Source organism: Coregonus clupeaformis, unplaced genomic scaffold (assembly GCF_020615455.1).
Source record: "Coregonus clupeaformis isolate EN_2021a unplaced genomic scaffold, ASM2061545v1 scaf0211, whole genome shotgun sequence".
Classification (NCBI taxonomy): Eukaryota; Metazoa; Chordata; class Actinopteri; order Salmoniformes; family Salmonidae; genus Coregonus; species Coregonus clupeaformis.
Window position 1 is genome coordinate 322,235 of NW_025533666.1, and position 24,173 is coordinate 346,407.

At 45.9% G+C, this 24,173-nt stretch overlaps 1 protein-coding gene across 11 annotated transcripts in view; it reads left to right on the forward strand.

The window, feature by feature from the left end:
• LOC121571764 (mitogen-activated protein kinase kinase kinase kinase 4) overlaps window positions 1–24,173 on the forward strand; it is a 109,959-nt gene that overhangs the window by 60,972 nt on the left and 24,814 nt on the right. For 2 of the 11 annotated variants that reach the window (XM_041883427.2, XM_041883436.1), the window contains exons 5-23: window positions 1,036–1,146; window positions 3,143–3,233; window positions 3,390–3,520; window positions 3,834–3,888; window positions 4,032–4,110; window positions 4,274–4,449; window positions 4,551–4,623; window positions 4,714–4,924; window positions 6,384–6,545; window positions 6,634–6,735; window positions 11,763–11,918; window positions 13,327–13,545; window positions 15,891–16,003; window positions 18,981–19,138; window positions 19,343–19,440; window positions 19,675–19,683; window positions 20,199–20,380; window positions 23,084–23,201; window positions 23,824–24,123. In XM_041883427.2, the coding sequence (XP_041739361.1) occupies window positions 1,036–1,146; window positions 3,143–3,233; window positions 3,390–3,520; window positions 3,834–3,888; window positions 4,032–4,110; window positions 4,274–4,449; window positions 4,551–4,623; window positions 4,714–4,924; window positions 6,384–6,545; window positions 6,634–6,735; window positions 11,763–11,918; window positions 13,327–13,545; window positions 15,891–16,003; window positions 18,981–19,138; window positions 19,343–19,440; window positions 19,675–19,683; window positions 20,199–20,380; window positions 23,084–23,201; window positions 23,824–24,123 (2,544 nt within the window). The remainder of the gene's footprint in view (window positions 1–1,035; window positions 1,147–3,142; window positions 3,234–3,389; window positions 3,521–3,833; window positions 3,889–4,031; window positions 4,111–4,273; window positions 4,450–4,550; window positions 4,624–4,713; window positions 4,925–6,383; window positions 6,546–6,633; window positions 6,736–11,762; window positions 11,919–13,326; window positions 13,546–15,890; window positions 16,004–18,980; window positions 19,139–19,342; window positions 19,441–19,674; window positions 19,684–20,198; window positions 20,381–23,083; window positions 23,202–23,823; window positions 24,124–24,173) is intronic. The other 9 variants (XM_041883429.2, XM_041883432.2, XM_041883428.2 and 6 more) reach the window with 9 other exon arrangements.

The window sequence follows — 24,173 nt, forward strand, 5'->3', positions numbered from 1 at the left end:
CAACCAAAATATGAGAAGGTATATCTTTATAAAAATGAAAATATAAATGTTTTTTTTTTTTTTTCTACTGGTAATTGTGTGCTTTAGTATTGTTTTCTTTGGTAACTGTGGTATAAAGTTTTCCCGCCGATCTGATATCGACTTAAGTTTGTCATGGGATTTTTTTGTTGCTTTAACCCCTGCAGCCCCAAATACCCCACCTACAAACGTTAGTCATTATGACAAAGATGGGTACCATAGCTGGCTCCAACCTAACTCCAACCCACCCATATCCTCCTCGAGTGAGTGGGTAGGGGGTACATGCATACCACAGGAGGTTGGTGGCACCTTAATTGGGGAGGATGGGCTCATGGCAATGGCTGGAGCGGAATTGGTGGAATGGTATCAAATACATCAAACGCAGGGTTTCCATGTGTTTGACGCTATTCTTAAGGCTTCGTTCCAGCCATTATTATGAACCGTCCTCCCCTCAGCAGACTCCACTGATGCATACCCTCCACAAACCACCCTTCCTTCTCTCCTCCAATCCTCTAAAGGTAGGGTGAAGTTTGAACTCCCCCTTCCTCACCTCCCTTCTTTGATGGCCCCTGTCAAACTCTGGGGCTTTTTGTCTCTCAGAGGTGGAGGTGCATCAAGAGACTAGAGAGGCGAGAGGAGGAGGGATGAAGTAGGGGAGGGAGGGATTTATCTTGCTATATTTTGCTAGGCCAGGGTTACTCCCGGTTTATTGCCATCCATCTATAGTTCTCTTAGAAAGAGAGAGGGAGAGAGAAGGAAGGAGAGTGAGGGGTTCTCCCACTAAAGACTCAAGTACTCGGTCTAGTGTTTTCACAGCTGTGACTAATCTTTCACATCTACGCTGTTAATAATAATGGCTGCATAGTGTGTTTTGTGTGTGTATGTACATTCCTCTCCTCTCCTCTCCTCTCCTCTCCTCTCCTCTCCTCTCCTCTCCTCTCCTCTCCTCTCCTCTCCTCTCCTCTCCTCTCCTCTCCTCTCCTCTCCTCTCCTCTCCTCTCCTCTCCTCTCCTCTAGCTGGTGATGGAATTCTGTGGTGCAGGCTCCATCACAGACCTGGTGAAGAACACGAAGGGCAACACACTGAAGGAGGACTGGATCGCCTACATCTCTCGTGAGATCCTCAGGGTGAGTTCACATTTACGCCCTACAAGTTCCCCCTGCTGTGTTATGCTGGGATCTGTAGCTTCTTTTTATTTGTTTATTTAACCTTTATTTTGACAGGGAGTCATGCTGAGACCAAGGTCTTTTACAGATGAGACCAAGGTCTTTTACAGATGAGCCCTCTATCAAACATACACATCAATACATACAGTGGGGGGAAAAAAGTATTTAGTCAGCCACCAATTGTGCAAGTTCTCCCACTTAAAAAGATGAGAGAGGCCTGTAATTTTCATCATAGGTACACGTCAACTATGACAGACAAAATGTGGGGGAAAAAATCCAGAAAATCACATTGTAGGATTTGTTATGAATTTATTTGCAAATTATGGTGGAAAATAAGTATTTGGTCAATAACAAAAGTTTCTCAATACTTTGTTATATACCCTTTGTTGGCAATGACACAGGTCAAACGTTTTCTGTAAGTCTTCACAAGGTTTTCACACACTGTTGCTGGTATTTTGGCCCATTCCTCCATGCAGATCTCCTCTAGAGCTGTGATGTTTTGGGGCTGTCGCTGGGCAACACGGACTTTCAACTCCCTCCAAAGATTTTCTATGGGGTTGAGATCTGGAGACTGGCTAGGCCACTCCAGGACCTTGAAAAGCTTCTTACGAAGCAACTCCTTCGTTGCCCGGGCGGTGTGTTTGGGATCATTGTCATGCTGAAAGACCCAGCCATGTTTCATCTTCAATGCCCTTGCTGATGGAAGGAGGTTTTCACTCAAAATCTCACGATACATGGCCCCATTCATTCTTTCCTTTACACGGATCAGTCGTCTTGGTCCCTTTGCAGAAAAACTGCCCCAAAGCATGATGTTTCCACCCCCATGCTTCACAATAGGTATGGTGTTCTTTGGATGCAACTCAGCATTCTTTGTCCTCCAAACACGACGAGTTGAGTTTTTACCAAAAAGTTCTATTTTGGTTTCATCTGACCATATGACATTCTCCCAATCCTCTTCTGGATCATCCAAATGCACTCTAGCAAACTTCAGACGGGCCTGGACATGTATTGGCTTAAGCAGGGGGGACACGTCTGGCACTGCAGGATTTGAGTCCCTGGCGGCGTAGTGTGTTACTGATGGTAGGCTTTGTTACTTTGGTCCCAGCTCTCTGCAGATCATTCACTAGGTCCCCCCGTGTGGTTCTGGGATTTTTGCTCACCGTTCTTGTGATCATTTTGACCCCACGGGGTGAGATCTTGCGTGGAGCCCCAGATCGAGGGAGATTATCAGTGGTCTTGTATGTCTTCCATTTCCTAATAATTGCTCCCACGGTTGATTTCTTCAAACCAAGCTGCTTACCTATTGCAGATTCAGTCTTCCCAGCCTGGTGCAGGTCTACAATTTTGTTTCTGGTGTCCTTTGACAGCTCTTTGGTCTTGGCCATAGTGGAGTTTGGAGTGTGACTGTTTGAGGTTGTGGACAGGTGTCTTTTATACTGATAACAAGTTCAAACAAGTGCCATTAATACAGGTAACGAGTGGAGGACAGAGGAGCCTCTTAAAGAAGAAGTTACAGGTCTGTGAGAGCCAGAAATCTTGCTTGTTTGTAGGTGACCAAATACTTATTTTCCACCATAATTTGCAAATAAATTCATTAAAAATCCTACAATGTGATTTTCTGGAATTTTTTTCCACAATTTGTCTGTCATAGTTGACGTGTACCTATGATGAAAATTACAGGCCTCTCTCATCTTTTTAAGTGGGAGAACTTGCACAATTGGTGGCTGACTAAATACTTTTTTCCCCCACTGTATAAATATACACTACACACATCAATTTACACGAAATGCAAAACACAATAATATAAAACAAACACGTTCTTTAGTAAAAAGTTCCTCAATCAGCCGCCTGAATTGCCCTAGAAGCCCCAACTCTTCCTATTTTAGAGCTTTGGAGATTATTCCACAAGTAAGGCTAAAAAACAATAAATGACTGTTATGACTGTGTTTTTCCTCAGGGGTTGGCTCACCTGCACGCCCACCATGTGATCCACCGTGACATCAAGGGTCAGAACGTGCTGCTGACTGAGAACGCAGAGGTCAAACTTGGTGAGTTCACTGGTTTCAAGTGGGCCTGGTTTTAGCTGGGCCTGATTTGAACTGGGACTACTTTATTACTGGTTTAAACTGCATGGGGCTGGTTTGATATGTGGGGGTTAAACTAGTTTGAACTGGTTTTGACCGGTCTACTCTCCCCTCCTCCAGTGGACTTTGGTGTGAGCGCCCAGTTGGACCGGACAGTGGGCAGGAGGAACACCTTCATTGGTACACCCTATTGGATGGCACCCGAGGTCATCGCCTGCGACGAGAACCCAGATGCCACTTATGACTACAGAGTAAGATGCACTCAAAAACACCATGCTGCTTTCTGTCAGTGTCCAGCGGTGTGTCGAGTTGGTGGATTGATAGCTGTTTGCGTTTGTGCCATTGTATGTGGCTGTGTAGGCTGATGGGACAGTACAGTAGCAGGTTGGGGCTGATGTTGTCAGGACCAGAGAGGGTGGTAATTACCATCCTATAGACGTATGCATGCATAGATTTACGCACGCACGCACGCACACACACACACACACACACACACACACACATACACACACACACACAATGGTAGCTGTGTCCATATCTCTCATAGTGTGTTTTCTCCTGCAGAGTGACTTGTGGTCCACTGGAATCACAGCTATAGAGATGGCTGAGGGAGCTCCTCGTAAGTACAACCACTCTGTTACTATTGGACTTCTTTACACTACTATTTTCCCCAGAGGGGACACTACTATTTTCCCCAGAGGGCGAACCTGGTTGAAATGATGTTTGTTTTCCTCTGTCTGACCTGTGTGTTTGGTCTTCCAGCGCTGTGCGATATGCATCCAATGAGAGCTCTCTTCCTCATCCCCAGAAACCCTCCTCCTCGACTCAAGTCAAAGAAATGGTGTGTGACTAATCTCTGCCGTTATGATTTCAGACATTTAAGCCACCATTTTACAATCCCACTGTGAACAATGATACTGGTGAAACTCCTTCATAGCTCAGCTGACATCCTCTGGTAGATACAGCATAGGCTCATAAAAGTACCAAATGGCTCCTCTCCTCAGGTCTAAGAAGTTTTGCAGCTTCATCGAGGGCTCCCTGGTGAAGAACTACACCCAGCGCCCCCCCACCGACCAGCTGCTGAAACACCCCTTCATTAGGGACCAGCCCAATGAGAGGCAGGTCCGCATCCAACTCAAAGACCACATCGACCGCACCAAGAAGAAGAGGGGGGAGAAGGGTGAGTCTTAGACATACTAATGCACACACACACTTCTCGAAGACCTCTTCTTCAGAAGATTTTTTCGACTTAAATGTTCTCACCGTCCCTCTCTTCTCTAGATGAGACCGAGTATGAGTACAGCGGGAGTGAGGAAGAGGAGGAGGAAGCTCAGGAGCAGGAGGGGGAGCCCAGGTAACTAACCCACATGGACCAATGCCAAAAACTAGCCAACACACCATAGCTCCATAGTGCTCGATACGAACGTATCTCTTTGTCCTGTAGCTCCATAGTGAACCAGCCAGGGGAGTCAACCCTGCGTAGGGACTTCATCCGTCTGCAGCAGGAGAACAAGGAGCGCTCGGAGGCCCTGCGCAGACAGCAGCTCCTGCAGGAGCAGCAGCTCCGGGAGCAGGAGGAGTACAAGCGCCAACTACTGGCAGAGAGGCAGAAACGCATCGAGCAGCAGAAGGAGCAGAGGAGGAGGCTGGAGGAGGTATGAAAGAGAGAGTGTCTGTGTGTGTCGAAGATTGTTTGTGTGTGTTCTCCCTCCCTGTCTAATGGTGTGTGTTTGTTCCTTTTACTCTGCAGTCTGCACCCATAAATTGTGTATGTGTGCATAACGTGTGTTTGTGTGTGTGTGTGTGCTAGAGCAGTCAACACACTCCTCACAGACGTCTCACCCCTCTGTGTTGGGTTTATAGTAATGTGTCGTGATTAGTGTATTTGTGTGCAGCCTCTGGGCTTTGTTCCCTAATTGGCCTTTATCTCTCTGAGGAAGACCAGAGGGCTCTGTCTGTCTCTATCTTAGCCTCTCTGGGAGGCTGGGTCAGAAAGACTTCTTCCTCATTAGCTACTAGAACATGCTGGACAGAGAGAGAGAGGCGAAAGCTTCCGGTTGTTTGTTGTTTTAGTCTGCCGAAAACGGCACAGCCAGTTCCATGACCCATGCCTTATATGCAGTTGTCCCCATAATATGACCATGTCTGATGTATCTGCTTGTAACCTCTTTAAAGACACATAACCTGTACAACTGAGTCAGAAAATACAACAGCTGAGTGCTCCTCCTATGTAGAGTAGTTCAAAATCACACATTTTCCCGTAGTTTCCCATACAGTTTCCCATACACAGGGGTTAAAGTTCTCCGTCATATGGATAATTTTTATGTTCAGTTTTTTATTTGTTCGATTTTTTTGTTTGATTTCCAATTGGAATGTACAAAATGATCATCTTTCCTTAAAAGCAGATGGTCATGAATTTTTTACATGAACTGGGAGGGTAACTTCGCCCCGCAGACAATCGATCCGTGACCGACTTGTTTCAGTCATGGGATTTTTTTTGCTTTAACCCCTGCATACACTTACCCAGAGTTTCCGATAAAAATTGACAGCCTCTGGCTTTTTTATGATTAATGAGAAAATGCGTTAATGAATACTGTAGGTTCAGGGAATCCTCTTGGGCGAGTTGACCAAGGGGCATCAGAATGATATGCCATAGTCCATATTTAAAGGTTATATGGAGACATGCTTTTTCATGATGCAGTCAGGGACCACCACAGGGTACTTAATGGAACTAGGGACCACATCCAGTGTCCTGCAGGGCTTACTCTACTGGTGTAGAGCTGCGTAGTGTACTTAGAGATGATGTACCGCTTAGGCTGCAATAAATCAACGCTGATTAGCCAACTAAGAAGCCTGCCAGTCATACTGTCATTTGAAGTGGTGATGGTAAGCCTACAGGTAAAACTTGGCACCTCCATAGTGTAGTCCACCAACCGTGAACCCTGGGAAGTGAGACTAGCACCTCACATGCTCACAATAAGAAATGGTTAGCTTATCTAATAAAGGCCAGATATTGTGACCATGAACAAGAGGGCTAGCTAGCTCAGAGTGTTAATTCATAGTGATGTCTGCTCCTGATGCCTGCTCTCTGTCGCCCTCTGTGGTCGTCCACAGCAACAGCGTCGTGAGCGGGAGATGAGGAGGCAGCAGGAGCGCGAGCAGCGTCGCCGCGAGCAGGATGACAAGAGGCGCATGGAGGAGGTTGAACGCCGGCGTAAAGAGGAGGAGGAGCGCAGGAGGGCTGAGGAGGAGAAGAGGAGGGCTGACCGGGAGCAGGTAGGAGAACTCTCCATCGACAACAGTTTCTTTCATGGTACTTGTAGTCTTCCCCTGACACTTGCTGTGTGTGTGGTTTGATTGACAGGAGTACATCCGTCGCCAGCTGGAGGAGGAGCAGAGGCACCTGGAGATCCTGCAGCAGCAGTTACTCCATGAACAGGCCATGCTACTGGTGAGACCGAACTCTGTAAGCCTATCTAGGTTCTTCTATCCATCTATACATCTCCCATTATCCATCTGTTCTTCTAGCCTTCTACACTGCTCAAAAAAATTAAGGGAACACTTAAACAAGACATCCTAGATCTGAATGAATGAAATAATCTTATTAAATACTTTTTTCTTTACATAGTTGAATGTGCTGACACCAAAATCACACAAAAATTATCAATGGAAATCAAATTTATCAACCCATGGAGGTCTGGATTTGGAGTCACCCTCAAAATTAAATTGGAAAACCACACTACAGGCTGATCCAACTTTGATGTAATGTCCTTAAAACAAGTCAAAATTAGGCTCAGTAGTGTGTGTGGCCTCCACGTGCCTGTATGACCTCCCTACAACGCCTGGGCATGCTCCTGATGAGGTGGCAGATGGTCTCCTGAGGGATCTCCTCCCAGACCTGGACTAAAGCATCCGCCAATTCCTGGACAGTCTGTGGTGCAACGTGGTGTTGGTGGAAGGAGCGAGACATGATGTCCCAGATGTGCTCAATTGGATTCAGGTCTGGGGAACGGGCGGGCCAGTCCATAGCATCAATGCCTTCCTCTTGCAGGAACTGCTGACACACTCCAGCCACATGAGGTCTAGCATTGTCTTGCATTAGGAGGAACCCAGGGCCAACCGCACCAGCATATGGTCTCACAAGGGGTCTGAGGATCTCATCTCGGTACCTAATGGCAGTCAGGCTACCTCTGGCGAGCACATGGAGGGCTGTGCGGCCCCCCAAAGAAATGCCACCCCACACCATGACTGACCCACCGCCAAACCGGTTATGCTGGAGGATGTTGCAGGCAGCAGAACGTTCTCCACGGCGTCTCCAGACTCTGTCACGTCTGTCACGTGCTCAGTGTGAACCTGCTTTCATCTGTGAAGAGCACAGGGCGCCAGTGGCGAATTTGCCAATCTTGGTGTTCTCTGGCAAATGCCAAACGTCCTGCACAACCCCCACCTGTGGACGTCGGGCCCTCATACCACCCTCATGGAGTCTGTTTCTGACTGTTTGAGCAGACACATGCACATTTGTGGCCTGCTGGAGGTCATTTTGCAGGGCTCTGGCAGTGCTCCTCCTGCTCCTCCTTGCACAAAGGCGGAGGTAGCGGTCCTGCTGCTGGGTTGTTGCCCTCCTACGGCCTCCTCCACGTCTCCTGATGTACTGGCCTGTCTCCTGGTAGCGCCTCCATGCTCTGGACACTACGCTGACAGACACAGCAAACCTTCTTGCCACAGCTTGCATTGATGTGCCATCCTGGATGAGCTGCACTACCTGAGCCACTTGTGTGGGTTGTAGACTCCGTCTCATGCTACCACTAGAGTGAAAGCACCGCCAGCATTCAAAAGTGACCAAAACATCAGCCAGGAAGCATAGGAACTGAGAAGTGGTCTGTGGTCACCACCTGCAGAACCACTTCTTTATTGGGGGTGTCTTGCTAATTGCCTATAATTTCCACCTGTTGTCTATTCCATTTGCACAACAGCATGTGACATTTATTGTCAATCAGTGTTGCTTCCTAAGTGGACAGTTTGATTTCACAGAATTGTGATTGACTTGGAGTTACATTGTGTTGTTTAAGTGTTCCCTTTATTTTTTTGAGCAGTGTATATATCTCCCATTATCCATCTGTTCTTCTAGCCTTCTATATATCTCCTATTTTCCATCTGTTCTTCTAGCCTTCTATATATCTCCCATTATCCATCTGTTCTTCTAGCTTTCTATATATCTCCCATTATCCATCTGTTCTTCTAGCCTTCTATATAGCTCCCATTATCCATCTGTTCTTCTAGCCTTCTAAGTCAGTGGTTTGCAATCTATGGGTTTCGCTCCGTAGTAGGGTGTTGAAGAATGGCTAGCAAGTTTTTGATTTATTGAAGTCACAATCTACTCTTAAAATCTAGTTAGAGTGTATCACAGTATATCTAAATGGAGCTAACTGTTGAGGTTGGAGTTTATTCATTCTCTGGGCCAAGTTGGGGAAGCCAGAATGTTTATTACAGTCCTTAAGTGAGGATGTCACCAGGATGTGGGAGTGTCCTACCTACAGGAAGAGAAGGTTTTCATTGTTTCTCTACCAATGTTCCTAACTCTGTTGAGACAGTGTGTTGTTAGCGGATCTGCGTGGCAATGTGTTAATACTGTGTATGTTGTTGAAGGCCTCTGTTCCTCCAGGGGTTTGACGAGGACATTAGATAACGTGAGGATATGATCACCCACATCCCTCCAACTTCACACCACCATTGCTTGTCATCGTTTCTCTCTCTCACCCAATGTCTTACTGTCTCCCTCATGTCTTCTTACGCATCATCAGCTTTTAGCTCAGTCATTTTTCCTTTACATTTGAAACCAATATTTGGCCTATATTGTAATAGTAAATATTTTCAAAGCATTCAAACACTTACAATGATTGGGTCCCAGTCAAAATACAAACCCACTCCACATTTCCCTAGTTACATGGATACAGCTTGTACCATTAAGACACCAGCCCTCATTTATACAGAACTCCTTCAAATAGAACAGCACACACCATGCTTTAGTGGGGGAGGGGGGGGGGCGGCGGCAAGTTTAGATGATGATGCACCACCACGCCTCCCTGCACTCAGGAGAACAAGTGTTGGGAGCTGGAGGAGCAGCTACAGCAGAAGTAGACTTACCTACTGCTCCTCCAACAGCAGCCAAAACCCCTGCAGCCAGCCACCAACAGGTCTCAGTCCCCACAACTACTACTGATCCAAGAGAGGACCAAGTCCCCACAACTATTGATCCAAGAGAGGACCAAGTCCCACAACTACTATTGATCCAAGAGAGGACCAAGTCCCACAACTACTATTGATCCAAGAGAGGACCAAGTCCCACAACTACTATTGATCCAAGAAAGGACCAAGTCCCACAACTACTATTGATCCAAGAGAGGACCAAGTCCCACAACTACTATTGATCCAAGAGAGGACCAATTCCCCACAACAACTATTGATCCAGGAGAGGACCAAGTCCCCACAACAACTATTGATCCAGGAGAGGACCAAGTCCCCACAACAACTATTGATCCAGGAGAGGACCAAGTCCCCACAACAACTATTGATCCAGGAGAGGACCAAGTCCCCACAACAACTATTGATCCAGGAGAGGACCAAGTCCCCACAACAACTATTGATCCAGGAGAGGACCAAGTCCCCACAACAGCTATTGATCCAGGAGAGGACCAAGTCCCCACAGCTATTGATCCAGGAGAGGACCAAGTCCCCACAACAACTATTGATCCAGGAGAGGACCAAGTCCCCACAGCTGTTGATCCAGGAGAGGACCAAGTCCCCACAGCTGTTGATCCAGGAGAGGACCAAGTCCCCACAGCTGTTGATCCAGGAGAGGACCAAGTCCCCACAGCTGTTGATCCAGGAGAGGACCAAGTCCCCACAGCTGTTGATCCAGGAGAGGACTAAGTCCCCACAGACTCCTGACCCCAAGGCCCCACCCCTGAGCCAATTGGAGAGGTGAACCCAAGCTTCATTGCCATGACGCTGCTGTCGAATGCTGCTTTTGCTTGTGCTGCTGTTGTAGTCATAAACTGCTGTAGGGTGTGTGTCTTTTATGTGGGGTGTGTGGCTTGATTTCTGGTGTGAGGGACTTTCACTTTAGTGGTCATATTACTATTCCTGCTCAGGATGAGACCTCTATAGAAACTACAGATACAGCCCTGGGAAAATGCATGTCCAAGCTACCTACCCATATCCTTTCTACATTCAGATGGCAATATATTAGCTTTTCACCAATCTGTCCAATCAAGTGTGTTTGGGTTTTGTTGTCAAATGGAGACCCCTGTTGTCAGGTGGAAATACAGCATCTTGGAAAAATGAAAACTCTTCTTTATATTTGTATCCTCTTCAAAATAAATGATTATGAACATAAAACATTAAAGGCCCAGTGCAGTCAAAAACGTGATTTTCCTGTGTTTTATATATATTTCCATACTATGAGGTTGGAATAATACTGTGAAATTGTGAAAATGATGAGAATGCCCCTTTAGTGTAACTGGTAATGCAAAAGACCACCTGAAATTTCTGCCTGTTTTGGTGGGATGGAGTTTTGGCCTGCCTGGTGACATCAACGGGCGGTAAATTAGTTAATAGACCAATAACCTCTCTGCCAATAACAGCTCGTTTTCAGTTTTCCTCAGACCACTCCCAGACAGTCGTAGCAAAATTCTTGCTTGAGAAGTTGCTCTTTGCTAAGAAGCTGTTTTATTTCTGTTTGACCATTTTAATTGAAAAAAAATCACACTAAGGTACTTAATTGTTACCCAGAAATGATTTTATATTGAGATAAAAACGGCTGCATGGGACCTTTTTTAAGCTGTGCTTTGTCAGTCAATGATTGCCACATTTTCCTAACAGACTTAAAGATTAAGTAAGGATTATGTGGACAGTGGTTCCGTTTTGCGAGGGAGGTGTAATTAGCGTAGCTGTCTCTCTCCTAGAGCTAATGTCCCAGTCTGATAGAGGCGGCTCATTAGGCCTCGCTCTGCTGTGTGTCCCTGGTTCTACCCTCTACTGGCCTGGCCTGCTGCTCTCATTATTACCTGGAGGGACAGAGTCTGGGTGACAGGGAGGACATACAAGGCAGGAGACTAGAGTCTGGGTTTTGTCAGTTGAATAGGTCAAACTAATCTCTCTCTTCTATCCTCGGGTGCAATACTAAATAGGTTTTGTTTTGTTGACTGTCTTCTGCCAGCAGGCCCCCCCTCTGATACACTGTTTTGATACATGATGAACAGCCCTCTCCTGAGTTCATCATGTCATAATAATTCTGTCTGGTTGTCATGTTGTGGTAATGGTATGTAGTCCCTGCTGGTGTGCCTGTTCTACTAGATATTTCTCTGCTATACAGCTGACACCAACATGGTGGTTCTAACTGATCTTACTACTGACCCTCCCACTACTGCTGTGGCTCGATCCTCTTTGTCCTGATGAAGGTTAATGACTCTGTCCCTCTCTCTGTCCCTCCAGGCCGATGAGAGGTACCGTAAGAACATCCAAGGTTCTCCTCAGGCCGCCCAGGTTAAGGTTCAGCCCCCGGTTCCTCCCCGTGCCGCCGAGACCATTGCCAACGGAAATGCCCCCATGGCTGTCCCGCCTGCCAAGCAAAGGCCCATGGAACCCCAGGTAACCACAACAACCAAGATGGCTGACCGCCAGTTGCTTATTCCTCCTTCCGCTACGACGCCCTTTTCTGAAGTCTTTTTCCAATCCCTTCTTCCTTCAAGGTAGTTCTAACAGGGTGGTCTCTCTCTCTCTCTTGCGCTCTCGCTCTCTCTCCGGGTTGTGTATCTGCAGTAGTGGTGTCTTACTAGCTACAGTAGATGACTGTTCTTGTGTTTACTATCTCTTCCCCCTCGCTAACTCTCTTCTAGCCTCTGTTCTAGCTGAATTCTTTCACAGTGTGGAGAAATGTGGGTGTTGTTCTCTGTCTCTTACTGACGACATAGTTCACCTTTCTAGTCCCTTAATAGGTACCTCCATCGTCTTTGCTACTTCCCCGGGTGACAGCCTATCCTCCACCACTGTGTTAGTATGAGGTCCAGGCTGCTTGCTTCTATTCTGGCCACTTATTGCTCAATACCAGCTTCACACACTCGCTCTACCTCTGACTGCCTTCTCTATTGTGTGTGTGTGTGTGTGTGTGTGTGTGTGCATTGCCAGGTTGGTGACTCCTTTATAAAGGTAGAGCTGCTACATGTACATCTTGACTGTGTGTTAAACAACACAAACACATCCATAATTCATCTTTCTGTTTTCACAGTGACTCAGTATATTACTCATCTCATCTGCTCAGAGACTCAACCAACCCAGCGTGAATACAGTCATTAATGTCACAGGGCACCATTCAGGGCACCGTTCTGTTTTTGGATAATGTCATGGTAATTAGATGTAACAGTGTGGAATTTGGTGATGATGATCATGTAACTGATTGCTACATGGTTTAGCAGAGCCATTAAATGCATTAGTCACTTTTCTCTCGTTAGTGACACGTCATTAGAGACAGATATGAGGTGTGTTGGGCTTGTTACAGAATACTTATTTGTTGAGTGATAAATCTCTTTGGGGTTTCCTGTCTGAGCGCTTCTCAGTACAGATTTGAAAGGAATTGGAAAGGGAATAAATTCAGTTATAAACCTAGTATGGATATGTTCCTATTGGATTATACTCTTCTCAGTTACTTGTACCAGAAAAAGTATCCTTGAATGTGTGCATGCCATTATGTGAGTGTGGATGTGTGTGTTTGTGTCTAACTTTCTATGCATGATGCAAGCTGATCTGTGTATGCCTTGTTTATGTGATCCATGCTCATTCTCACAACTGGTGATGAGACTGAGACTGAAGCGTCATGAGCATCAAAACAGGTGGAGCTGTCATTGGCTGTCTGTGATGTGAACCAATCAAATGGTTCATCTGACTTCCCATTGGTCTCAAGACAACTCCTCCCATTTTGATGCTTCCTGAAGCTTCAGTATCCAATCACTGTATGTGTCCTCCCCCTCTGACACCCCCCGTCTGTCTCTGTCTCTGGAAGGTCCAGTGGTCCCACCTGGCCGCTCTAAAGAGCAGCAGCGCCGCTCCCCCCATCGTCCCTAGCTTTGCACACCTCCACCTGTGCTCTCAGGAGCAGCACCATCACCCTGCACCTTCATCATCACCTTCATCATCACCCGCACGCACTGACCCGCAGCCCAACCCCCAGCCCAAGGGCCTGCCCCTCGAGAAGGCCCCCACAGACGACACCCCTCCCAGGGTAAGATCGGCCCATCCCCTGGCAAAGGCGGGTAGACTGGTAGTCATTAGACAGCTTTACTAGGAAGTCTGAACTGTAGACCAGTATACTAGTAGTCACTAGATGGCCATGCTGGAGAGGACAACATTGGAGTGAATGAGCAGAGTGACATTTGTCTTAGTAACAGTTGTAAGACAGAGCGACCTCCTCCTCACCCTGGCCTGCTGAGAGGATTCAGAGAGAGCAGTACGTTATGAAAGGATTAGAGGCTCGTTCTCTGTTCTCTATTCCCCCTCTGTCTCTCCTCTCAGAACCCTCCCTTGTTCAGCCTCCCAGACCTCCGTAGCCGACTGATGTAAAAATACCAGAGAAAGAAAGCTGCAGCAGCAATCACTCGACAGCTGAGTGCTTTTGCATCTCAGCATTTTAGAGATGCTCCCAAATCAATGGGACGCTGGAGGCTGTCACAAATAAAGGGTAGGATTCAGGCTGTTAGAAACTTTCTCCAAGGAAAATATTCCTCATGTTGAAATTGTGACGTTAGCACTTTATTTGCCCCCCATCTGCACAAATACGAGGTGGAATTATTGTCCTCTCTTCACATAGGACCTACCTATCAAACATCACTTCCTCTTCTTTGGTGAGGTATGAGTATGTCATTTCCTGTTCTGCTCCCTCCTTCCTGTGTAAGCCTCTGGTAGTGTCTCATATCAATGTCAGTGTTAGTTAGCATTCCATCTGAATGGAGTGTCTGTTTGTTCCGCCCTGCTTTGCTTTGGATGCTGCCCCCTGTTCCTTCTCAAGCTGTTCTCCCTCCTGTCCCCTGGAAACGAAAGAGAAATGCTGAAATCTATAATATAACTTTACAGCTGTTTTTGTGTTAAGCCACCCCACTGAAAGAGAGAGTTAGGTCTGACACAGCAAAAGACAGCATTATATCCACACACTTCCCTTATCAACCCCTGTGCGCGGGCGCGCAGCTCCCCGGGACTGCCGCGCAGAAGAAATATCACTGCGCTCAGAGAAGCACGAGATTGAACTTCACTCAAGTTTTCCCCGTTAGTTAACGTTTCCCTTTACTGTGGGAATTGTGATCAAATCAATGCAATATTAGCCACTTTCAATGCAACATACCGAAACAAAACAAACTATGCAAGAGATTTTGTTGTAGGCAGAACGCATCGGAGTAGGATTCTATTGCATTGACAGGCACGACTCTACACAACTTGTGCACCATAACCAATCAGAGCTGCAGTAGGCCTATATGCAAAAAGACCATTGCCATATATGTATCTGTGCCATTCACTTTTAACTATTTTTACAGCATGAGTGGTTGTGAGTAGATGCACTTGTTTTGAGATGAAAGCGAGAACTACATGTAGCGACGTGTGCACATTTGTACATTTGTTCATATCCTTAGTGAGTTATTAGCCCAGTTATAGCTAATTTGTAGTCAGCAATGGGGGAGTGATTGCTTCCTACAAGAGCACAAATCGTGTGCATTTCTAGACATCTTTGAAAAGCAAGTCAGCTAAAGAGCATTTTTTTGTCTTGAAGGGGGCAGTGTTTTATTTTGAGACAGGCTTGAATAAGCTAAGTAGGCAGAGGGTAGCATAATTTGTCTGATTCACTGTAATAATGTTATGGGATTAATGATGCATTTTATTTTGTGAAGTGGTTTCTTACAACACAACAACATTTTCAGTCACCTCCTTGTCTGAAGGACAAGTGGATAAAAAGGGTAATGTCAAGCCCTGCATGTTTTTTTTCCGAAAGTCTCATGGAATGTAGGCCTACATTGAACACCACACATTGGCTGCTACTGTAGGCTGAACGATAGAACAGCAATTTCCATGTAAAAATGTTATGGGATGCATTTTCTCCATTGATTTCTATTGTAGGCCACTCTGGTAGGCCTACATTATGATCAAATAGCCACAGTAGCCTACTTGACCACTGTTAAAATTAACTTAAAGCAGGTACAGCCTTGGTGTTAACAGTAAAAGCACGCCGGAAGTTGCCCAGAATTTTCACAACGTTCAAGTTTGCGCTCAGCAGAACTGACATTTGCTCAGTGATGAATTTTCTTTGGAGGGAACATTGGTGTGGATATAATGCTGTCTTTTGCTGTGTCAGACCGAACTCTCTTTCAGTGGTTTGGCTTTACGCAGTGTGAGTATGCGGGGACATAGTTTGGACATTTGTAGAAACGTTGTGGGGACTTGGTAGGGACGTCTTAACAGTGTGTGTCTAGCTTTTGTGCTCCTGGCACCCCTATGTCACACACTGTTGTACACATACGCACTCCGAGAGTGTGTATGTGCCCGTAGAGTGTGTTTGTGAGCAGTCATATGTATGTGTGGAAGGTTCCTGTGAGGACAACGTCCAGGTCTCCAGTACTGTCACGCAGGGACTCCCCTCTCCATGGCAACTCCAATGCCACGCCTAGCAACCCGGCGGGCCAGAGGAACGCCTACAGGTACCTTTTCACGTCTCTCCATTTATCTTTTTCTCTGTCTCGTTTTCTTTCTTTCTCTCTTTCAATCTGTCTTTTTTGCTTTATTTTGTTGTCACTCTGTCTCTCCCTCCGTCTGTCCCTCTGTTCACCACTCCACCATCTCCTCTTCTATTTGGGTTTTCAGTACTGGGTGGCAGGTAGTCTAGCGGTTAAGAGCGTTGGGCCAGTAACCGAAAGGTCACTGGTTCGAATCCCTGAGCAAAGAAATCTGCCGTTCTGCCCTTGAGCAAGGCAGTTAACCCATAACAACTGCTCCCCAGGCGCCGATGATGTGGACGTCAATTAAGGCAGTCCCCCGCACCTCTCTGATTCAGGGAGGTTGAGTTAAATGCAGAAGACACATTTCGGTTGAATGCATTTCATGTGCAACTGACTAGGTATCCCCTTTCCCTAATGTAAAACCTCTCCACTTCCCTTCTTAGCATGCTTAGCTTCATCTCCTGTGAGACTTTGTGTCTATGGAAATGTATGTGTGTCTCTTTATGGGTCTGTCTATTAATATGTACAGTATGTATTTGTATGTCTATATGTAAAGAATGTGTGTGTATGTAAAGTATGTGTCTACACTCAGTGGCTAGTTTATTAGGTACACCCATCTAGTACCGGGTTGGACACCCCTTTGCCTCCAGAACAGCCTGAATTCTTCGGGGCGTGGAAACGTTGCTCGATTGGTATCAAGGGACCTAATGTGTGCCAAGAAAACATTGCCCACACCATTACACCACTGTCACCAGCCAGTACCGTTGACACCTGTCAGGATGGGGCCATGTACTCCTGACTACCATCAGCATGACTCAACAGGAACCGGGATTTGTCGGACCAGGCAATGTTTTTCCACTCTTCAATTGTCAAGTGTTGGTGATCGCATGCCCACTGGAGTTGCTTCTTCTTGTTTTTAGCTGATAGGAGTGGAACGTAGTGTGGTCGTCTGCTGCAATAGCCCATCCGTGATAAGGACTGACGAGTTGTGCGTTCCGAGATGCCGTTCTGCATACTATTATTGTACTGTGCCGTTATTTGCCTGTTTATGGCCCGCCTGTTAGATTGCACGATTGCCATTCTCCTTCGACCTCTCGACAAGCTGTTTTCGCCCACAGGACTGCCGCTGACTGGATGTTTTTTGTTTGTCACACCATTCTCTGTAAACCCTAGACGCTGTCGTGCGTGAAAAGCCCAGGAGGCCGGCCGTTTCTGAGATACTGGAACCGGCGCTCCTGTCACCGATCATACCACACTCAGTCGCTTAGGTCACTCGTTTTGCCCATTCTAACGTTCAATCGAACAGTAACTGAATGCCTCGATGCCGGTCTGCCTGCTTTATATAGCAAGCCACAGCTACCTGACTCACTGTCTGTAGGAGTGATCGGGATGGTGTACCTAATAAACTGACCACTGAGTATATGTAAAGTATGTGTGTCTATACAGAATGTAAAGTATGTGTGTCTATACAGTATGTCAAGTTTGTGTCTATACAGGATGTAAAGTTTGACTGCCTCGCCTGGTTCACCAACTACTTCTCAGATAGAGTTCAGTGTGTCAAATCGGAGGGCCTGTTGTCTGGACCTATGGCAGTCTCTATGGGGGTGCCACAGGGTTCAATTCTTGGGCCGACACTTTTCTCCGTGTATATCAATGATGTCGCTCTTGCTGCTGGTGACTCTCAGATCCACCTCTACGCAGACGACACCATTTTGTATACATCTGGCCCTTCATTGGACACTGTGTTAACAAACCTCCAAACGAGCTTCAATGCCATACAACACTCCTTCAGTAGCCTCCAACTGCTCTTAAACACTAGTAAAACTAAATGCATGCTTTTCAATCGAACGCTGCTGGCACCCGCCCACCCGACTAGAATCACCACTCTTGACGGGTCTGACCTAGAGTATGTGGACAACTACAAATACCTAGGTGTCTGGTTAGACTGTAAACTCTCCTTCCAGACTCACATAAAGAATCTCCAATCCAAAGTTAAATCTAGAATCGGCTTCCTATTTCGCAACAAAGCCTCCTTCACTCATGCTGCCAAACATGCCCTCGTAAAACTGACTATCCTACCGATCCTTGACTTCGGCGATGTCATTTACAAAATAGCCTCCAACACTCTACTCAGCAAATTGGATGTAGTCTATCACAGTGCCATCCGTTTTGTCTCCAAAGCCCCATACGCTACCCACCACTGTGACCTGTACGCTCTTGTTGGCTGGTCCTCACTACATGTTCGTCGGTCAAACCCACTGGCTCCAGGCCATCTATAAATCACTGCTAGGCAAATCCCGCCTTATCTTAGCTCATTGGTCACCATAGCAGCACCCACCCGTAGTCTGCGCTCCAGCAGGTATATCTCACTGGTCATTCCCAAAGCCAACACCTCCTTTGGCGCCATTCCTTCCAGTTCTCTACTGCCAATGACTGGAACGAATTGCAAAAATCTCTGAAGCTGGAGACTCTTATCTCCCTCACTAACTTTAAGCATCAGTTGTCAGAGCACCTTACCGATCACTGCACCTGTACACAGCCCATCTGAAATTAGCCCACCCAACTACCTCATCCCTATATTGTTATTTATTTTGCTCTTTTGCACCCCAGTATCTCTATTTGCACATAATCTCTTGCACATCTAGCATTCCAGTGTTAATACTATTGTAATTATTTTGCACTATAGCCTATTTATTGCCTTACCTCCATAACTTGCTACATTTGCACACACTGTATATATATTTTCTGTTGTATTTTTGACTTTATGTTTTTTACCCCATATGTAACTCTGTGTTGTTTTTATCGCACTGCTTTGCTTTATCTTGGCCAGGTCACAGTTGTAAATGAGAACTTGTTCTCAACTGGCTTACCTGGTTAAATAAAGGTGAAATAAAAAAATATATATATAAAAAAAATGTGTGTCTATACTATAACAACCCCTCTCTGTTTCTCTCCACAGTGCTGCAGCGGAGCCACGTCTGCTGTGGGAGCGGGTGGAGAAACTGGTTCCCAGGCCAGCCAGTGGCAGTGGTAGTACTGGCAGCTCCTCTGGCTCCAGTAACTCCAGCTCCCAGCCCAGCTCTCACAGCGGCTCAGGGGAGAGGTTCAGAGCCCGCTGTGAGTCTGATATTCCCCTGATACACACACGCATTCATAGTCTCACGCATAGTTTCTTATATGCACACTCTCAAGACACCCACACACACACATAACCACTGTTTACAAAGTACTCACATTTACATTTACAATTAAATTCGTGGCACAATTCTCCACATAGCTCTTCAATTTACTGACCGGTATCCCCCATTGTCCCCCTCTCAGCCTCGTCAAAGTCTGAGGGTAATCCCCTCCAACGTCCAGAGCATGCTGGGAAAAAACCTGAGGAGAGGAAGGAGTTGGTCAGACCTAACCGACTGGCGGTGAGACCTTACCCCCGTGAAACTAGTGGACTAGCTGACTAGCCAACTAGTTTACTAGCTAGTGTACTAACTAGTGTTGAACTACACTAAGTGACAGTGACACTTCAGAAAGCGGTGGAATTAACAGTTTTGAGTGGGAATGATGGTTTTACAATAATCTGACATAGTTATTTTTGTGTGTGTGTGTGTTTCGCCCTCTGCGCTGTGGATTACCGGTACTCGTGAATTCTGTAGGGGGAAGTGGTAAGCTGGAATGAAATGGAGTGGGTATTTGTACTGACGATCTCATTGGCTGAAGGGTTCTGTACTAATGGCTTGCCTCTCTCCTGATTGGTGCTATTTTACTCATGTTCCTTTTAATCTCATCCCCTCATACTTGTTATATTTCTTTCTATTGGATCATTCAATCACTCACATACTTGCAGCCCCTTCCTTCCTTGAATGCTCGGGTCTGGTCATCTGATGGACTCACTAACCTCTTCCAGCCTTGTGGACACATTGGCAGTATGGCAGCAGTGTATGTACTTACTCATCAATTTTCTCATATCCTATTGGCTTTGCTACTCACCGGCCGGCTCTTCATTGGCTGGCGCACCTGTGACCTCACTTCTTCCCCCAGCAGCTTCCTGTCTCCTGCATTTAACCCTGCGAGTGACCTGGCAACAAATCCACAACCCGGAAAGAGAGCTAAAAAAGAGAGGGAGAGCAAGACTGAAAGGGATGGAAACATAGTTTGACCTCTGACCCCCCCTTCCTAGGACCTGACAGCGCTGGCCAAAGAGCTGCGTGCGGTGGAGGACGTGCCACGTCCCCACAAGGTGACAGACTACTCCTCATCCAGTGAGGAGTCGGGGACCACGGATGAGGATGAGGATGATGAAGAGGTGGACCAGGAGGGAGGGGAGGAGTCTACATCAGGACCAGAGGACTCTCGCGCTGTGTATGTAGAGGAGGACACCTGAACCCTAACCCCTAACCCTTCTCACAATGAGTACGGTTACATGCACACAATAATATAAGTATTGTGAATAGTCAGGATAATATAATAGTTTGATTTAAACGTTAACATGCTTTGCAAGTAGAACGATTTCCCTAATAATCCTGTTTACATGGACAGATCTGAAAACAGGCTACCTGATGGGACTTTGATAAATGCCCAAAATCGCCAATCAAAATAAACATTCTACCACAGCGACCATGTTATTTTTGGGGAAACTATTTGATTCTGAGTTCAGACATATTCATGTGTGTATGTGAAAACTGTTTCTAAGATGCATACTTTGTTTTTCCGAACTCGTGCTAGCACATGCACAGATCAAATACACCGCTGTAACTCTGATTAAGGCATTTACATGTCATAATAATTCGAGACGAGGTGTTTTAATCGTTGTATGCTTACTTGGATTATGACCTCACACTGATTTAAGATGAGCAGAGTTAGGTGTTTACATGACTATTGCCATACTCGGCCTAGTGCTATGATCAGTTTAATATCAAATTATTAGTGTGCATTTAAACGTACTCAATGACATCATATTGCAATGACATTTGAGCTTGTGATTGCAGTGAAGGAAAAGTCATGTCATTATAACTAGGACTGGGAATTGCCAGGGACCTCAAGATACGATAATATCACCATACTTCGGTGCCAATATGATATGTATTACAATTCTATATGTATTGAGATTCAATGTTCTAAACCATACGTCTGCTGCAGAGAGACGAAGGAGCCATGAGAAAACAAGGTTTGAGCAGTCATGGAAATAAGTGCTAAAAACAAATTGGCTCCCTAAAAGAAAAAGGAGAACAAGCTACACGTACAGTGGGGGAAAAAAAGTATTTAGTCTGCCACCAATTGTGCAAGTTCTCCCACTTAAAAAGATGAGAGAGGCCTGTAATTTTCATCATAGGTACACGTCAACTATGACAGACAAAATGAGAAAAATGTTTCCAGAAAATCACATTGTAGGATTTTTTATGAATTTATTTGCAAATTATGGTGGAAAATAAGTATTTGGTCAATAACAAAAGTTTCTCAATACTTTGTTATATACCCTTTGTTGGCAATGACACAGGTCAAACGTTTTCTGTAAGTCTTCACAAGGTTTTCACACACTGTTGCTGGTATTTTGGCCCATTCCTCCATGCAGATCTCCTCTAGAGCAGTGATGTTTTGGGGCTGTCGCTGGGCAACACGGACTTTCAACTCCCCTCCAAAGATTTTCTATGGGGTTGAGATCTGGAGACTGGCTAGGCCACTCCAGGACCTTGAAAAGCTTCTTACGAAGCAACTCCTTCGTTGCCCGGGCGGTGTGTTTGGGATCATTGTCATGCTGAAAGACCCAGCCACGTTTCATCTTCAATGCCCTTGCTGATGGAAGGAGGTTTTCACTCAAAATCTCACGATACATGGCCCCATTCATTCTTTCCTTTACACGGATCAGTCGTCCTGGTCCCTTTGCAGAAAAACAGCCCCAAAGCATGATGTTTACACCCCCATGCTTCACAGTAGGTATGGTAATGATGTAAAAAAAAAAAAAATAATGTATGGTGTTCTTTGGATGCAACTCAGCATTCTTTGTCCTCCAAACACAACGAGTTGAGTTTTTACCAAAATTATATATATTTTGGTTTCATCTGACCATATGACATTCTCCCAATCCTCTTCTGGATCATCCAAATGCACTCTAGCAAACTTCAGACGGGCCTGGACATGTACTGGCTTAAGCAGGGGGACACGTCTGGCACTGCAGGATTTGAGTCCCTGGCGGCGTAGTGTGTTACTGATGGTAGGCTTTGTTACTTTGGTCCCAGCTCTCTGCAGGTCATTCACTAGGTCCCCCGTGTGGTTCTGGGATTTTGCTCACCGTTCTTGTGATCATTTTGACCCCATGGGGTCAGATCTTGCGTGGAGCCCCAGATCGAGGGAGATTATCAGTGGTCTTGTATGTCTTCCATTTCTACATAATTGCTCCCACATTTGATTTCTTCAAACCAAGCTGCTTACCTATTGCAGATTCAGTCTTCCCAGCCTGGTGCAGGTCTACAATTTTGTTTCTGGTGTCCTTTGACAGCTCTTTGGTCTTGGCCATAATGGAGTTTGGAGTGTGACTTGTTTGAGGTTGTGGAAAGGTGTCTTTTATACTGATAACAAGTTCAAACAGGTGCCATTAATACAGGTAACAGTGGAGGACAGAGGAGCCTCTTAAAGAAGAAGTTACAGGTCTGTGGAGCCAGAAATCTTGCTTGTTTGTAGGTGACCAAATACTTATTTTCCACCATAATTTGCAAATAAATTCATTAGAAATCATACAATGTGATTTTCTGGATTCTTTTTTCTCAATTTGTCTGTCATAGTTGACGTGTACCTATGATGAAAATTACAGGCCTCTCTCATCTTTTAAAGTGGGAGAACTTGCACAATTGGTGGCTGACTAAATACTTTTTTCCCCCACTGTATGAAGGAAAAATACTGGCGTTTTGGTGCAGGAACAGAAAACTAGTGCTGAAATAATATTGCGGTATTGTGAAAACGATACGATATATCGTCAAAAATAATATCCCGAAATGTAACTGTATTGGTTTTTTCCCCCCATAACTAACCATCTTCCTGTTTCTCTGTTCATTCTACCTCCCCCACCAGCTCTTCCAGACTGAACAACGGAGAGATGGAGTCGGTGAAGACCTTGATCGTTCACGACGAGGGCGAGAGTGACTCTAAAACCACACCCTGTAAAGATGGCACTCTGATCGTCAGACCGGTAAGGCCAACACCAAGTCCATGCAGACTGGGAGGAGTCAACTACATCTCTTATAACAACATTATCAGTCACACACTGTAAACCTTTTAGTTATTTTATTGTGGTATTTCATATACTCATTCGTCCCCTTATAGTTTACCCACTGTGTTTGATATTGTGTTGGACCTCATCTTATTTGTTCTGTCATTGTTTACTTTGGGTTTCTGGTGAAGGGGTTTGGGTTTGGGTTAGAGTGGAAAGGGCTTGGTTAGCCTGGAGAAATGGACCCACTCCCAGTATTAACCACCCGCTCCCCCATTAGATGACAGTATAAGGGCTAGATGGTAGTCCTGCAACAGATTGAAGTTCTTAAAATGGCTCCAGAAAGTCATAGAAATAATTTATTAAGAAATGTAAACAAAATAATTATACTTTTGGTCTCTGTTATTGACCATTCTCTTATACTTAACCCCCAATTGAATGTGTCTGAAGTCTCTTACAGTAGTAGACTAGCTCTAGTAGACTGTACCTTCAGTAGACTACTTTAGTAGACTAGTCTTCCCTTAACACAATAGCCAATAGAATCCCTCCACTGCATAGAAAGAAACCTAGACCCAAAGTGTGCCCCTGTTCTTACTTCCAGAGTACAGGTGACAACAAAAAGCGACCTGTCCCCAGCCCTGGTCAAGGCCCTGGCCCTGTCCCTGGCTTTAACACCAGCCCCGGGCTGATTCACCCTGCCCTCCAGGGCCTTCCAGGCCTCCAAGGCCACCAGGAGAAAAATGGCTTTGTGGGCCGCATTCACCTCCTGCCTGACCTGATCCAGCAGAGCCACCACTCCCCCTCCTCCTCCGCCTCCTCCTCTCCCTCCTCCAGCCTGGCCAGCCCCACCATGTCCATGTCCCCCCAGAGCCCCCTGGACAAGCTCAGCATGCTCCTGGAGGTACGTCCCTCAGCCCCCCTCGGACCCCTGGTCCTCCGTCAGGCCTCTGC